Raw genomic sequence first — 16882 nt, forward strand, 5'->3', positions numbered from 1 at the left:
AGTGTTTTCCTGTTTGATTATGGCCTTATACAGCTCATTAAGTGTGGTCTTAGTGCCAGCATCGGTCTGCAGTGGTATATAGACAGCTACGAAAAATATAGATGTAAACTCTCTTGGTAAATAGTGTGGTCTACAGTTTATCATGAGATACTTTACCTCAGGTGAGCAAAACCTCAATACTTCCTTAGATTTCATGCACCAGCTGTTGTTTACGAATATACATAGGCTGCCACCCCTTGTCTTACCAGAGGCCACTGTTCCATCCTGCTGAAAAATCTGTATGTTAATCATGTCGTCGTTCAGCCACGACTTGGTGAAACATAAGATATTACAGTTTTCAATGTCCCGTTGGTAGGATATACGTGCTCGTAGTTCGTCTATTTTATTATCGATTGATTGTACATTGGCTAATAGGACCGATGGTAAAGGTAGTTTACTCTCTCGGCGAAGCATTCTTACAGGGCACCTGGACCGTCATCCACGATATCTCCGTCTTTTCCTCCTGTCGGGCGTCAGGAAGTAAATCCTTCCCGTCCGACACGTTGAAGAAGAAGAATTCCTCCAGTACGGGGTGAGTAATCGCTGCCCTGATATCAAGAAGCTCTTTTAGGTCATAAGACACGGTGGCAGAAACATTATGCACAAAATAAGTTACAAATAACGCAAAGAAACATACACAATAGCACAATTGGTTACAGGATTGTAAAATGGAAGCCATCTCATTTGCCGCCATTATGCTCAGACTAACTAGATAGGCAATTCAAAACATAGTGCAGTTTGGCTGGTTCTCTCGCTAGTTAACTATTTAGCATGTATCAATGTCATTGTCATGTCCGATGTCCTAAAATAACTTTCTACTAGCACTCGTGTATATCTGCAAATGGCAGACACACAGTTGATACGGGTGCGCAGTTGATGAAACCAATGCTGCATACGCTGGTTGTAAAGCAGGCTCTTCACTTCTCAAAATTTGCTAGGATTCTCCTTTAATCAATACTATGTAATTCTGACAAAGTTAAAAAAACACAAATCTTAGAATAGCCTAATTGACAAGTAACTCCTATGCTTTAAAGATCTCCCTTGAACACTGAATATTTTAACCTTACAAATAGATAAACATATTAACTAGCTACCTTAGCCATTTGATCCCTGGTTTATTGAATAAGGGAATTGTTTTATAAAAAAAAAAAGTATTTGGTTGTAATTGTAATGTTGCAGGGTGTGCAGGCTTTTGATCTAGCCCTGCTCGAACACACAACAATGTAAAGAATCAGCTGCTCAACAAGACCTTGATAAGCTGACTGGTGACTTTGAGCAGGGTTGGATCAAAAGCCTGCCCACCTGGTAGCTTTCCAGATGGAAAGTTGACGGACGGTGTGTTTCATACAGTAGTCAATCAGTGCAGTATTTTACTTTGTAGGGGGTTAAATGCCTTGCTCAAGGTCACAACGGCAGGATACACTGTATAATACATGGGATCCGAGACTAGCAGCCTTCCATTGTCAATACCAGTGATAATAATGAATGTTATTTTGGGAAGTGTTTCCTTGCATCATACAACGCAATTTTCCATCACATGTTTGGCCCATGCTGTTACAGATTTAAATTGGGAACAAGTGACTTGAGCTTTCGGACAAGCCCTGCATAAGTTTCCTGACCGGTAAAACAGAATGTTTTTTAAACGTTATGAGAACGGAAGTGAACATGTCGCCAGTTCTGGAAACATACATGTTTTGGTTGCAGGGAAGTGTTTAAAACATGTTTTACTATGGTCTTCTGAAAGTTTTCCTGGGAGGTTTTATTAACGTTAAGGGAATAGAAATTATAGGTTATTTGAAGGTAATTCTGAGAACATGTTTCAATAATACTTTTAATAACACTGCTAGCTTAATTTAGGTTAACTGTTTTGAACTCCAAGCACATATACTGTAGGACACATGGGCTGCATTTACACAGGCATCCCAATTCTGATATTTATTTCACTAATTGGTCTTATGACCAATCAGATCAGCTCTAAAAAAAAATGTGAAAAGATCTGATGTGATTGGTCAAAAGACCAATTAGTTGAAAAAAGATCAGAATGGGCTGTCTGTATAAACGCGGCAAAGGAAATGAATTTGCTTAGGCATTAATCATGCAAACACATGTATTTTTTATTGTGGCATCAGTGAGGAAGTGAAGGAAACAAGCACTCATTAAGATCAGGTGTGGCCAATTAGTGGGCACGGCCAACACTCCACCCCTTTGCTATTATAACAGCCTCTACTCTTCTGGGAAGGCTTTCCACTAGATGTTGGAACATTGTTGCAGGGACTTGCTTCAATTTATCCACAAGAGCATTAGTGAAGTCTGGCACTGATGTTGGGCGATTAGGCCTGGCTCACAGTCAGCGTTCCAATTCATCCCAAAGGTGTTTGATGAGGTTGAGGTCATGGCTCTGTGCATGCCGGTCAAGTTCTTCCACAAAATCTTGACAAACCATTTCTGTAAGGACCTCGCTTTGTGCACAGGGGCATTGAGATGCTGAAACAAGAAAGGGCCTTCCCCCAAACTGTTGCCACAAAGTTGGAAGCACAGAATCGTCTTGACTGTCATTGTATGCTGTCGCGTTAAGATTTCCCTTCAATGGAACTAAGAGGCCTAGCCCAAAGCATGAAAAACAGTCCTAGACCATTATTCCTTCTCCACAAAACTTTACAGTTGCCAATATGCATTCGAGCAGGTAGCGTTCTCTTGGTATCCGCCAAACCGGACTGCCAGATGGTGAAGCGTGATTCAATGGCCGCGAGCTTTATACCACTCCAGTCAACGCTTGGCATTGTGCATGGTCACCTTAGGATTGTGTGCGGCAGCTCGGCCATGGAAGCCCATTTCATGAAGCTCCCGACAAAAAGTTATTGTGCTGACGTTGCTTACAGAGGCAGTTTGAAACTCTGTAGTGAGTGTTGCATCCGAGGACAGACGACACACACATTCAGCACTCGGCAGTCCCGTTCTGAGCTTGTGTGGCCTACCACTTCGTGGCTGAGCCGTTGCTGCTCCTAGACGTTTCCACTTCACAATAACAGCACTTATAGTTGACCAGGGCAGCACTAGCAGGGCAGAAACTTGACAAACTGACATGTTGGAAAGGTGGCATCCTATGACAATGCTATGTTGAATGTCACGGAGTTCTTCAGTAAGCCTATTATACTGCCAATGTTTTGCTATGGAGATTGCATGGCGGTGTGTTCGATTTTATACACCTGTCAACAACGGGTGTAGCTAAAATAGCCAAATCCACTAATTTGAAGGGGTGTCAACATACACTATATATACAAAAGCATGAATGTTATGTGTAAGCCTCACACCTATGAAACATATGGTTCTCAGAATGTTATGTGTAAGCCTCACACCTAAGAAACATGGTTCTCAGAATGTTATGTGTAAGCCTCACACCTAAGAAACATATGGTTCTCAGAATGTTATGTGTAAGCCTCACACCTAAGAAACATATGGTTCTCAGAATGTTATGTGTAAGCCTCACACCTAAGAAACATATGGTTCTCAGAATGTTATGTGTAAGCCTCACACCTAAGAAACATATGGTTCTCAGAATGTTATGTGTAAGCCTCACACCTAAGAAACATATGGTTCTCAGAATGTTATGTGTAAGCCTCACACCTAAGATAATTCTTAGCGGAAACACCTTTGGCTGGCATTACCACCAACTTGGCACAACTCAGGATCAGGAGTTTGAGGAAACCCCACCTGTCTTCTAAATAATTAACCCTGGTATAGTTTTATTTTTTAGAGAAAATGACAAAAAAATGTTTGCCAAAGACGTACCAGAATGGCTTTCCAATAGGTGTTGAGTGTTCCAATATTGCTTTCCATCAATGACTCCCAACCAAATTTACGGAGTCATTTTTACAAAAACAATAGGTATATGTTGCCCTAAGAGTTGTGCCAAGTTGGTCAAATCTTATTCAAAATGATTCACAGCTGTAATGGCTGCTGAAAGGGATTCTACTAAGTATTTACTCTGGGGTGTGAAGACCCTACGCAATCGAGATTTTTTTTTATTATTATTATTTTTTAAAAAGTTTAACATTCTCTATAATTGTTCTTTCACTTTGAAGATGTGAAGTAGGTTGTGTACATCAGAAGAAAAAAATCTAATTTAACAAATGTTTTGATTTCATTTTAAGGCAACAAAATGTGAAGACTGTGCTGCAAGAGTTGTGTAGACTTTCATCAGGCACTGTATTTCTCTTTTTCTCTGAAGCAGAGTACATTTTCACTAATGAGGTGAGAAGACCGTGTGCTGTACTGGTGGACAGTCTCTCATTCCTCAGAGACACATTCGTAATTATATTCTTAAATCCTTGGTCTTAAAAGTCATGCTTCACTCAGCTGTCAGATATACAGCAGGCTACCCAATAGAGCACTGTCCTACCCTCAGTGGGTATGGTAACACCCTTTAATGCTACAATATGCATTAGAGCTGCTGCCATCAGGATTACCTTTACAGATTCAGAAAGAAACAACATACCAGCATATTTTGGCGACGCCAACATTCGTAAAGTTAATTTATTCGACAACCAATCAAATGACAATCAGGATGAAAAAAAAAACAGCTGAACAGGACAAACATTCAGGATCAGGAGGATACAGTCAGTCAGTCAGTTAATGCTGCACAGTAGTGTTTTAATAACAATACAAACATCACATACTGCAGTCTATCAAACTATGGGAGAGAGAACACCTCACCTATAGTCTGACAATCAGTCACACACAACCGCATGCTGTTGTATTGTGATGGAAAAACCTACGACTGTTTGAAACACTGTAGCCTATTATACATAAATAATTCAATTTCACCTGGAAAAGCTGGGTGAAATCACAGGGGGACATTCTACCACAGTCCAGTCTCACTTCTGAGATGAGCTTTACTCAGAGATAGATAGAGGACTTATCTTTGTATCTGTGGCATTGTAGCATCTGTGACAGCATGGGCAGCACCATTTTGAAGTAGTCAATTTTCTTCATGGTTGTCTGATCCAATGAATTTGGAAGTTCCACCCAGTTGACTACATTCAAATGGTGGAAGCCCTCAACGTCACTGCCAATGCTAAGACGGTCTCTTCTTTTACTAATTGGCAATGAATTATGCTGATTTCTACTACGTAGCTCTGTCTGTTAAAATGTTGCTGTATGTACACCAACTGTGTGGGCGTCCGACTGTATTTGACAATATGTCTACTTCTTACGACATTGGTACTGAGAGACATGGTGCTTCTACAACAGCCATACTACATACAGTTCCATTAAAAAGTGTGTGTTTTTCTTATAATTTCAGCAATGAAGGTTTCTTTGAAACAGAACATCTTCAGTGCAATTGGCAAAGACTAAATTAAATGTTTCATGGAAATTTGATCAGGAAGAAACAGTAACATACATAAATTCAGCTAGATGGTTATTGAACTGTACGTAGCTACATCACTAGCATGCAAAGTCAGGTCCAGCACTCATAAGGCATTTTCTCCATGTACAAGCTGCCTCTGTCACTAGGGAATCCAGTTTAAAGTGCAAAGTTCACAGATTAGATAGTTTGACCTACAGCACTACAATGTAAAGAGCTACATTTACTATACAAGGAAAAAGAGATGAGTGGACAGAAAGGTGTAACAGATCTAATAAGCATTAGATTTACACCAAGCAGAACTGTTGTTGTTTAGTTCAAAATAAATGTACCCACATGAAAAACATAAGTTTACTATAGAATACTACAGTACTTACTATACTACACAATGTAGTATCCCCCGATCATGTGTAGTACTTACTATAGAATATTGAAGTACACTATAGTAAATACTACAGTATTATCTGCCAAAAAAACACTGTAGTGTTCATCTGTTACTGTGACTTGTTATTGGCTTCGTTGGAAGGATAGAGAGCTGCGTGATGCTGATTACATTGTTCTTCATGAGAAGGAGGAAGATGAGTTAATGGACTGGGTTGTAAACTGGGTCTGATCATTAGTTTGGTCTTGGGGTGATGACTGAATAGACAAGCACACACGGATGCACGGACGAACACACACAATGACAAAGTTACTCAGTAAACATGAACCTTGTAAAAATTGAAACGTCAATGGACAATCCGGTAAACTACTGGCATGGGTTGACTTGACAGAGACAATACATAGTAGAAACAAAACCTACAGAACACTGCATTATGGGCAGTTAACACTAATCACAATATGACATTTTGTCAGTGACAGACATCAACTGGTTATGACAGTGACACATATAGAGCACACCCAGTTTACACGAGCACAGTTTACACTAGCACAGTTTGAGAGTCAGTTGACACTAGCACAGGAAGGAAGGAGTCTCACAATGTCACGGGTACAGAAGGTGTCACAGCACCATCCAGGTACAGAAGTCATTTATTAAAACACAGAATATGGACTATCTTCAGATGGGGCTATTTCAGCCTGGAAGGCCAGTCTGTTTCGGAGTTGGCTAAACTGGACTCTAGACTGCCTGATCTGGCTAGTTCAGAAAACCTCAAACCATCATAAGACTTAGAATTATTGCCATTGTACTTTGTTTTGCGACAATCTGTAAGAGCATGAGCTGAAAGTACGAGCCCCAGACACACCGGCAGAGACATTCTTATGAAGCTACTTCTGTGACCAGTATCTACTGTCCAGTCCAGGCTCGTCTCTCTCCACTCACATACAAAGGGCAAACAATCATAACGATGACGTCATCAGTAGGGAAAGGATGAGGAGGATCTGATATAATAACGTGGCACTATCATTGGACTAAACACACTGACTCTAGTTGTAATAAAGGATAATTATGGCAGTATGATTACAGGGAGGGGGGTATGTTGCTAACTTGCTTTCCTTCCTGCAACATCGCTCTGGTGTATTACAGACGTTAAGATGTCTGAGGGAACTACACACTAGATCATCTCTAACGTCTCTGGTTTTAAAACGGCCTGTGTGGCATCGATATGAGTCATAAACATTCATTCTAGTGTCAAAATTGATTACAAAGTGAAATAGGATAAAACCTAGTTTATGAAGTGAATAGGTCATGACTTCCTGAAGCGTTGGGTATGGATTAGGATCATGCCCACTAGCAGCCAGAACCTCCAGACAGTGAAACAGACCTGCCAATTACGCAGCGCCTCAGACTTGTTTACATAAGACAACCCGTCACCAATGTTATGTTGAAATAACCATTGGCCCTAAGCCCTTTAAGGACTGGCCACATGCGGATGTTTTGAAAGTGTCAAACCCCCGAGTCTGACACTTTTTTGGGGCAAAATGAGAATTGAGATGATCTTATATCGCACTTGTATCCCATCTGCAACTCAATTTTGAGTGACTTGATAAGCTGATTGTGGCCTGGTTGTGCTCAATACGCCTTCTAGCTACTACTTGCTAGCTTCACTGACAAACAGAGTTGTAATTTAGCTGGAAAGTGATTTTGGGCACTGATAAACAGCTTGCAGATGAAGTTGTAGACAAGTTATTGTTCTCAGAAATCAGTCCTGAGCGCGCAGCCAGACTTTCCCGACTCGATAGACTGTATGCAGTGCACGGACTAGTTTTTCATGCACATTTATTTACTTGAGATATACTGCACCAAACACCTTAGCTAGATCTAAAATTGCACGACTAAATTAATTACAGATGTTTTTATTAATCTTAAATTAAATCGGACTATTTTGAAGAAGTGGCTGTGTTATTGTACAGTGACTCAGGAGGGACAAACAACAGTTCCTGTCAGGGTACGATTAAGTGAACACAACACACCCACATCAATCCACACCCCTAAGACAACTCTCATTTGACTTCAGCCATGGCCACTGGCATTTCTTAATGAGCAATCTTCAAAATGAGGCTACATCAGGAAGTGCAATCGCACTTTAATATGTCTGAGGGAACTACTCCCTAGACCTTCATCACTCTCCTCCACTGCTCTCTGTCTGGCAGTAACTCTAAACATAATATGGCAGTCTCTTTACAGGCCATCCCTGTTCCAGACACAGTCCGTCCTGATTTGATGCCATGCTGGTTAGTTCTCAGTGGGCTAGCTTATATATATATATATATATATATACACACTCTTAAACATATTAGTAGATATTTCCCTATGGCTAGTCAGTGCAATCTAAAATTATATTTATAGATCTATACACAAACAAAATTAACTAAATTTACATCATGGTTATAGCTAGATATGTAATGTACTCTGTATCCACGTACACAATCTTAATTTGACCCTGCTTCTCACAGCAGGAAAATAATCCAACAGCAACAGGAAATGTGAATTATGTGGATTATAATTATTGGACACTTTTGTAGGGGTTGATACATTTTTCGTTAGGTCAAATCAAGTCACATTTTTAAGTGGAAATCACAAACTTTAGAAGCCTTTTTAAACCTTGAATACACTACAATTACCATTTCCTGCGACAACCCGAGAGATAAAATTAAGATAGCAGATCTGTATATGACAAATAATAAATGTGGGTTGGTTAATTAGTCTATATGGGTCGTTCAACAAAATGAGCACCTTTTGAAATTGTGCATCAATATTCAATTTTAAAAGCCTGTTATATAGTCAATGAAGTGCCCTTTATTATAGACCATATGGAGAACTAAATACATATTTTTGTATATGAATAAAGACTTGCTAAAGTGCCAAAATTCAGCATTTTGACATGTCCTTCCTTGCACCCTCTGACTTCCAGGAAGATTTTAACATACTTAACTCCACAAAGGTTTTCACCATCAAAGCCCTTGTTGCTTTGACAAAGTAATTTCTGAAGATGATCATTTATTTCATGTGATTAGTGATTCATTTTAAGGTAAAAAACAACAACACGTTCCTCATTTTATGGTTAACCCTGTTATGTGAACTGAATATGGTGAAACTATTCCTTTGAAAAAAAACAAAAAACATCAAGAAATGTTAACCATCTAATAGTCAAATCGTAATGTAAGAGCAGGTGATCTGGTTCCCCTCTTTTTGGCCATTTACTGGTGTTTTGTGGTGAAAACTGAGTGGGTCAAGCATAACACGTCAAGCCTGTGACCCATATGGACAGGCTAGAATTTTTTTAACAGAAACATGTGAAGCTTCCATGCAATTGCCCCTCCCTGTTGCACACAACAAGCTTACAATTCCCTTGTAACGGGATTTGTGGCTGATTTAAAATGAAATTGTCAATCCTGTTACTTTATTTGCCACTTAATAGACACTTACTATTTACAGTATTATTTGTATCTCTTACTCTTTACAACAATGTTAAAATGAGGTGAAATCAGAAGTTTCTTTTAACCAAGTTCCACATCTCAAAAGGCACCGTATTGATGGAACGACCCATATGCTAGTGTTTGAGCATGTAAACATAACTGTACACTCTTCAGATCCTTACAAAGTGGGAAAGCTATGACTGGTTTTATGAGCGGTTAGACTGGTTGAATCTAGTTCTGCTGTCACCTGTAGGGCACTCTCACATTTTGGAGGACAGCACACACGTCACACACTTTAACCTTTGCAGTCAAATCATGGATTACAATATACAACATTTAAAAAGCAAGGGGGTAAAAAATACAAAATGAAGATAATTTGGGTCAGCATCAAAAGCACACCCGGCTAACACGCAGTGACACAAACAAATACTCTGGAGTTCTCACCCCAGAGACTTCAAATAAAAACCTAGAAAGACATGAAAAGCACCAAGCAAACACAATGCACCGTCGACTTAGAACTGAATGGTCTGAGCAGGGAGTGGGGATAGTGTTTCAGAAGTAGTCATCCCACTGAAAACTAAAACACTAGATTCCATACATTTTTCATTACAGCTTCCATTGCCAGGTATTTAACGTTGTCCCTTTCCAGTACTGAAAAACAAAATAATTGCAATACAATAAAACTAATGAGAACATTTGATTTTCTTACATTTGGCAATTAGCCATTTTGTTGTTGGTGCACTTTGGGTAGTAATGCATCCAGTGAGGGATAAACTAGGACAACGACTAGACACTAGTAATGGGCTCAAGGGTGGTGTTTAGAGTGGTGGGCATGCAGCAAGTTAATCAGGGGGAAAGAAGGTTAAAACTGGCGATCACTATGTTCTCTCCTCCCTGTTCTATCCTCAGTCCATCCATTGTTCTTCTCCAAGGTCTTTCTGGCTACAGTCTAATCCAAGCCGGTGGCAGTCATATGGGAATTTTAGGATGGGGGGAGGGGTCGAGCAAAGGGTGAAGGGTCGATATCTCACACTGCTGCCTTTTTGTTTGTCTATTTGTTTAGTCTGCGATCACAGTGCAAAAAACACATGGTCAGTCATGTCAGTAGCTCTTGACAGAATGAGAATGGGGAGCAGGGGGAACAGGTCACAGTGTCTGTAGTTGTTTTAACACCTAGGGCTGCTGTAGCTCCACACCCCCTGTTCCTCTCTCCTCCTAGGGTGACCCCTGACCTTTAGGGCTAGTAGACACAGAGGTCAGGGAACTTCATCTCGTAGACGGGCACCGAGCGGCTCTGGGTCTGGCCGTAGCCTGATGAGATGGTGCCAGACGGGCTGGGAGGGGGTCTGGGGAGGGCAGAGAGAGAGAACATGGGGAAGGTGTTCTAAAACATTCCAAATTATGTTGCTCAAGTCATAGAGTGTGCCAGATATTTACCAGGACAGATTGGAGGGTACAATTATATCATACTAAGTGCCTACGGGAATCCTCTGTTCCTTTGGCATGTGGACAGGCATACATTACAGTGGTGAGAAGTATGTATGTGTTTATGTGGGTGGGGAGGGGGTGAAAATAACTTCAGAATGCACCTAACATTATGATATAATTGTACCCTCCAACCTGGCCTGTTAAAAATGTGCAGGTTTGCATTTATTCAGATGAGTAGTCTACCAGAGGCTGCACTGTAGTGTTCAATAGCTGGCACAGCCATCGTGCCAGCTTTAAACCTAACCCTAATACTTAGCCCTAACCTTCAATTAAGACCAAAAAGCACATTTACGATATAGCCAATTTTAAAACAGCTCAATTTTGCCTCCAGGGTGAGACCCTGCCAATAAACGCTAACCTCTGTTAAATATCTGGCTCCTGAGCAACACCATCCCCCCTCCACCCACACAAACACACTCATCATGTCTACAATGTAGACTGAACACAATGAACTGAATGGTGAATGATAACTGAAGAAATGTACTGAGTGAGTGGATGTTTCTGAGCACTTCTAAAGTGGGAATTACATCATCATAGCTTCTGTTTGGACTATTCTTTCTTTTCTTCTTGTTTCTTACCGGATTGTGATCTCAAAGATCTGATTGAGTTTGCTCTGCAGCAATGTGGCCTGTAAAGAACAAGCAGAGAAGAGCATCAGAGTCAGAAATAGAATGAAGCCACAAAATAAAAAATACAAAAGTAAGATAATGGATTGAAAAACTCAACAGTGATATTCAAATCATGCAACGGCAGAATTTAGGTTCTTTAAACATGGGGGTAGAATTATATATTTTTTTTTACCCTGGCACCGCAGTGGGCAGCTATCTCCTCGAAGGGGGCCTTCTGGAACTTCTCCACCACCTGCCTCCTGCGCTCTCTCTCCTGCTCCTCCATCCCCACACTGTCCACTGAGGAGACACACACACTTCGGTATTGTTGTACTGCTGATACAATCACAATGTCCTTGGAGGGACAGATTGATAACGGTCCAATAGAACACTTTCCTGTCAGCTATCTTAATATCCTGCTGCCTGACCAAATGACTCATGAGTGATATAGTGCGGATTGGTACTTACCAATGGCGTTTTTCAGAGTTTCAAATGTGATCTCCTCTGCTGGAGTCCTCTGTAGAATATATATATGAGAGTGAGAGAGTGAGAGTGAGAGTGAGAGTGAGCGAGAGAGAGAGAGAGGGAGAGTGAGGGACAGAAGAGACGGGGGGACATTTTTGGTGTGCCTGTGTTTGTGTTTCTCCTTACCTCCTCTTTCTCTGGGCTGTTCCTAGACTCCACCTCCACCTGTAGTGAGATGGTCTCTCCAATACTCTTCCTCTTGGACAGACGGTCCTCGTCTAGAGAGAACAACAATTTAGCTGAAAAATGACCCACGATGAGTACAATGGCTTGGGATTAAAGAGGCAATCTGGGATTCAATCAACAAAGTGGTCACCCAGTGACGAAGGTACAGTACACACTATTAACTCAGTTGTAGAAGAGGTGCAATTCACCTCTTTTCTATTTCCATTCACTCTACAGGCATGGATCAAAACACAGGCTGCGTGCATTGCTGTTCCAAAGGTTAACCATTTCAGCTGGATTACTTCTCATCACCCATCCTTATTGAAGCTACTGATCTTAGTAAGAGTTGAGCACATGTTCTCGTGCATGTTGAAAGGTGTGTGTTACCTGTGAACTGAGGGATGTAGGGTGTGGCCAGCCTGTCTGTGTTGTAGCCGCTGCCCCCCAAGACTTCTGTGATCTTAGACTGCTGGAACAGAACATCCCCCTCCAACTTCTCCAGAGAGGCAGGGAGCCTGGGAGACGGGAAAGAAGAGACCGAAGACAAACGGTAAGAGAGATGGGGAAGAAAAGAGATGAAAGAAGAGAGGGACAGGACGGCGACAAAATACATGGAAAGACAGAAGGAAGATCAGAGAAGGAATAAACTGGAAACTTCTCCATTTACTCCAGATCTTAAAAAAGACTCCATCTCCCCGATGAAGTATGAAAGCAATATATGGAGGAAAGTAACCCTGCATCCATAAGCTGCACCGCTTTCATCTGTAGAGTTCACAAAAGCCTTGAGGAAGTTCACAGAGCGACAAACAGCAAAGAGCACACACACACACACACACACACACACACACACACACACACACACACACACACACACACACACACACACACACACACACACACACACACACACACACACACACACACACACACACACACACACACACACACACACACACACACACACACACACACACACACACAGAGAGAGAACTTAGAATAGCTCTCTTTAAATGCATCACTAATAGGATTTTCGGGTTGACACGAAAAGGAAGGAAGGTCTGTTAAAAGCTGTGTTGACTGTGGCTGAATGCTTCATGAATCTTAAGTGAAATGTCTTTCTAATGGAAAGAATACAAGAGGGCTGTGGGAAGAACAAGAACCCAGACTACTACTCCTATTCACGGAGTAGTGCTGAGCGATTAGTGAACTTCGAGGTCGGTTCGATTCAAAATTGATTTGATTTGGGTTGAACACTGTAACACAGAATAAAACAATGAATAAAATGAATAAAAGATGGTAGTGACTGCCCATTACTGCTAATCACTAATTAACCATCATTTATTCACATTACTTTACGAAAATATTTCAGTTGTGTATATTACATTTGTTTTAAGTGATGACTATTATTTCATTCCAAGTCTTCATCTCATCTCTATAGAGCTGTTGCCTATGCTGTCTGACAAAATCATTATTTTAGTAGTTCTTCAAAGTAAATAAAACATACTTTTATGATCATGTATTTTCAGGTAGATACCTCGCGGAGCAACAGCTGCTCTATCTCCTCAAAATCTCGCATTCTTCTGTTTCTTCCGTAGGAGGCATAAAAGCAACACAGACCAGACAAGTAGATTCACAATAGATTATGCTCATTGTAGTTAATTACCACATTTTATGCGATAAACTATGTAGAATATTGGCCTGTTGGAAACTCCCATCGCACAGTTCAGGCTGGATCTGATTTATCTCTAGAGAAACTGTGCAATGTGTGAATTAAGCTAGCAGAAAACAAAGAACAAAATGGAATTCAAAATAATTGAACCAATGTTGGTCAATTAGTTGTTTAATTTGTTTTTTTTTTAAACAACATTTTGGGTTAATCACTCAGAACTACCACTGAGACCTATAATATAATATCATACAGTGCCTTCAGAAAGTATTCATACCCCTTGACTTATTCCACAAATCATAATAATTCTCACCCATCTACACATAATACACCATAATTACAAAGTCGAAACATTTATATTTTTTGGCAAATTTATTGAAAATGAAATGCAGAAATATATAATCTACATAAGTAGTCACACCCATGAGTCAATACTTTTTAGAATCACCTTTGGCAGCGATTACAGCGATGAGTCTTTCTGGGTAAGTCTAAGAGCTTTGCACACCTGGATTGTACAATATTTGCACATTATTCCTAAAAAAATTCCTAAAGCAATTTTCAAGTCTCGCCATAGATTTTCAAGCCAATTTAAGTCAAAACTAACTAGGCCACTCAGGAACGTTCAATATTGTCTTGGTAAGCAAATCCAATGTATATTTGGCCTTGTGTTCTAGGTTATTGTCCTGCTGAAAGGTGAATTTGTCTCCCAGTGTCTGTTGGAAAGCAGACTGAACCAGGTTTTCCTCTAGGATGTTGCCTAGATGTCCACCACCATGCTTGACTAGTACTCGGTGTTGTGCTGCATTTGCCCCAAACATTACGCTTTGTATTCAGGAAATGAAGTCCATTACTTTGCCACATCTTCTGCAGTTTTGCTTTAGTGCCTTTTTGCAAACAGAATGCATATGGAATATTTTTCTTCTTAGCTTCCTTCTTTTCACTGTCATTTAGGTTAGTAATGTGGAGTAACTACAACGTTGTTGATCCATCCTCAGTTTTCTCCTATCACAACCATTAAACTCTGGAACTGTTTTAAAGTCACCATTGGCCTCGAGGTGAAATCCCTGAGCGGTTTCCTTCCCTTCCGGCCACTGCGTTAGGAAGGACACCAGTATCTTCATAAAGTCTGGGTGTATTGATACACCATCTAAAGTGTCATTATTAACTTCACCATACTCAAAGGGATATTCAATGTCTGCTTTCAGATTTGCTATAACAAAAGGGGTTGAAAACTTGACTAAGAACATTTCAGCTTCACATTTTTATTAATTTGTAAACATTTCTAAAAACATAGTCCACTTTGACATTATGGGGTGTTGTGTGTATGCCAGTGATACAAAATTGCAATTAAATCCATTCAAAACTCAGGCTGTAACAAAACAAAATGTGGGAAAGTCGTAGGGTGTGAATACTTTCTGAAGGCACTGTAGACACAAATGAATCACTAATCACACAAAATAAATAATACACTTCAGAAATGACTGTCAACACAACAAACGTGAGCAAGAAAAAGGAACTGATCGTAGATAACAGGAAAAGGAGGACCGAACACGCCCCCATTCACATCGACGGGGCCGGAGTGGAGCAGGTCGAGAGCTTCAAGTTCCTTGGTGTCCACATCACCAACAAACTATGATGGTCCAAACACACCAAGACAGTCGTGAAGAGGGCACGACAAAGCCTATTCCCCCTCAGGAGACTGAAAAGATTTGGCATGGGTCCCCAGATCCTCAAAATGTTCTACAGTTGCACCATCGAGAGTATCCTAACCGGTTGCATCACTGCTTGGCATCCGTAAGGTGTTACAGAGGGTAATGCGTACAGCCCAGTACATCACTGCTTGGCATCCGTAAGGTGTTACAGAGGGTAATGCGTACGGCCCAGTACATCACTGGGTCCAAGCTTCCTGCCACCCAGGACCTTTACACTAGGCAGTGTCAGAGGAAGGCCCCAAAAAATTGTCAAAGACTCCAGCCACCCAAGTCATAGACTGTTCACTCTGCTAGCGCACGGCAGATGGTACCGGGGCGCCAAGACCAGGTCCAAAAGGCTTCAGATAAGACTGCTGAACAGCAAATCAACTGACTACCCAAACTATTTGCACTGGCCCCCACACATTTTATTATTATTATTATTTTTTTTTACACTGCAGCTACTCGCTGTTTATTATGTATGCATAGTCACTTGTACCCTACCTACATGTACATATTATCTCAACTAACCTGTACCACTGCACATTAAATCGGTACCCCCTGTTAATAGCCTCGTTATGGTTATTTTATTGTGTTACTTTTTAAAACTTTAAGTAATTTTCTCAACTCTTATTTTCTTAAAACTGCATTGTTGGTTAAGGGCTTGTAAGTAAGCAATTCACGTTAAGTTCTAACTGTTGTATTTGGCGTATGTAAAATACAATTTGATTTGAAAATAACTAGGGCTTGACAATGATGGTGAAAACTAGGGAGAAATTGTGGGTTTAAGTGGGTTAAAATCTTCCTAGAAGTTACCCAGGGTGCAATATTGGGGAAACATTTCTACTTAAAATATCGAAGGGACGCAAGAGGCACTCGTAGTAGAACAAACCATATACAAAAATATAAACACAACATGTGCTGGTCCCATGTTTCATGAGCTGAAATAAAAGGTCCCAGAAATGTTCCATATGCAAAAAAGAGCTTATTTCTCTCAGATTTTGTGCACAAATTTGGTTACATCCCTGTTATTGAGCATTTCTCCTTTGCCAAGACAATCCATCCACCTGACAGGTGTGGCATATGAAGAAGCTGATTAAAAGGCATGATAATTACACAGGTGCACCTTGTGCTGAGGACAATAAAAGGCCACTCTAAAAATGTGAAGTTTTGTCACACAACACAATGCCACAGATGTCTCAAGTTTTGAGGGAGTGTGCAATTTTCAGGCTGACTGCAGGAATGTCCACCAGAGCTGTTGCTAGAAAATGTAATGTTAATTCCCCTACCATAAGCTGCCTCCAATGTCATTTTAGAGAATTTGGCAGTACGTGCAACTGGCCTCACAACCGTAGACCGTGTAACCACACCAGCCCAGGACCTCCACATCTGACTTCTTCACCTGCGGGATGATCTGAGACCAACCACCCGGACAGCTGATGAAACTGAGGACTTTTTCTGTCTGTAAACCCCTTTT

General features: G+C 40.7%; 1 protein-coding gene across 5 annotated transcripts in view; it reads right to left on the reverse strand.

Moving 5' to 3' along the window:
- Positions 1-7608: 7608 nt before the first annotated feature.
- The window catches only part of LOC139407219 (EFR3 homolog Bb (S. cerevisiae)), a 60840-nt gene continuing 51566 nt past the window's right edge, over positions 7609-16882 (reverse strand). For 4 of the 5 annotated variants that reach the window (XM_071150793.1, XM_071150795.1, XM_071150797.1 and 1 more), the window contains 6 exons: positions 12436-12563; positions 12010-12101; positions 11827-11875; positions 11552-11658; positions 11329-11378; positions 10258-10608 (listed from right to left, as the gene is read on the reverse strand). In XM_071150793.1, the coding sequence (XP_071006894.1) occupies positions 10503-10608; positions 11329-11378; positions 11552-11658; positions 11827-11875; positions 12010-12101; positions 12436-12563 (532 nt within the window). In that variant the 3' untranslated portion in view covers positions 10258-10502. Of the gene's footprint in view, positions 10609-11328; positions 11379-11551; positions 11659-11826; positions 11876-12009; positions 12102-12435; positions 12564-16882 lie in introns of all 5 variants that reach the window. The other variant, XM_071150794.1, reaches the window with a different exon arrangement.

This window comes from Oncorhynchus clarkii, chromosome 4 (genome assembly GCF_045791955.1).
Source record: "Oncorhynchus clarkii lewisi isolate Uvic-CL-2024 chromosome 4, UVic_Ocla_1.0, whole genome shotgun sequence".
NCBI lineage: Eukaryota > Metazoa > Chordata > Actinopteri > Salmoniformes > Salmonidae > Oncorhynchus > Oncorhynchus clarkii.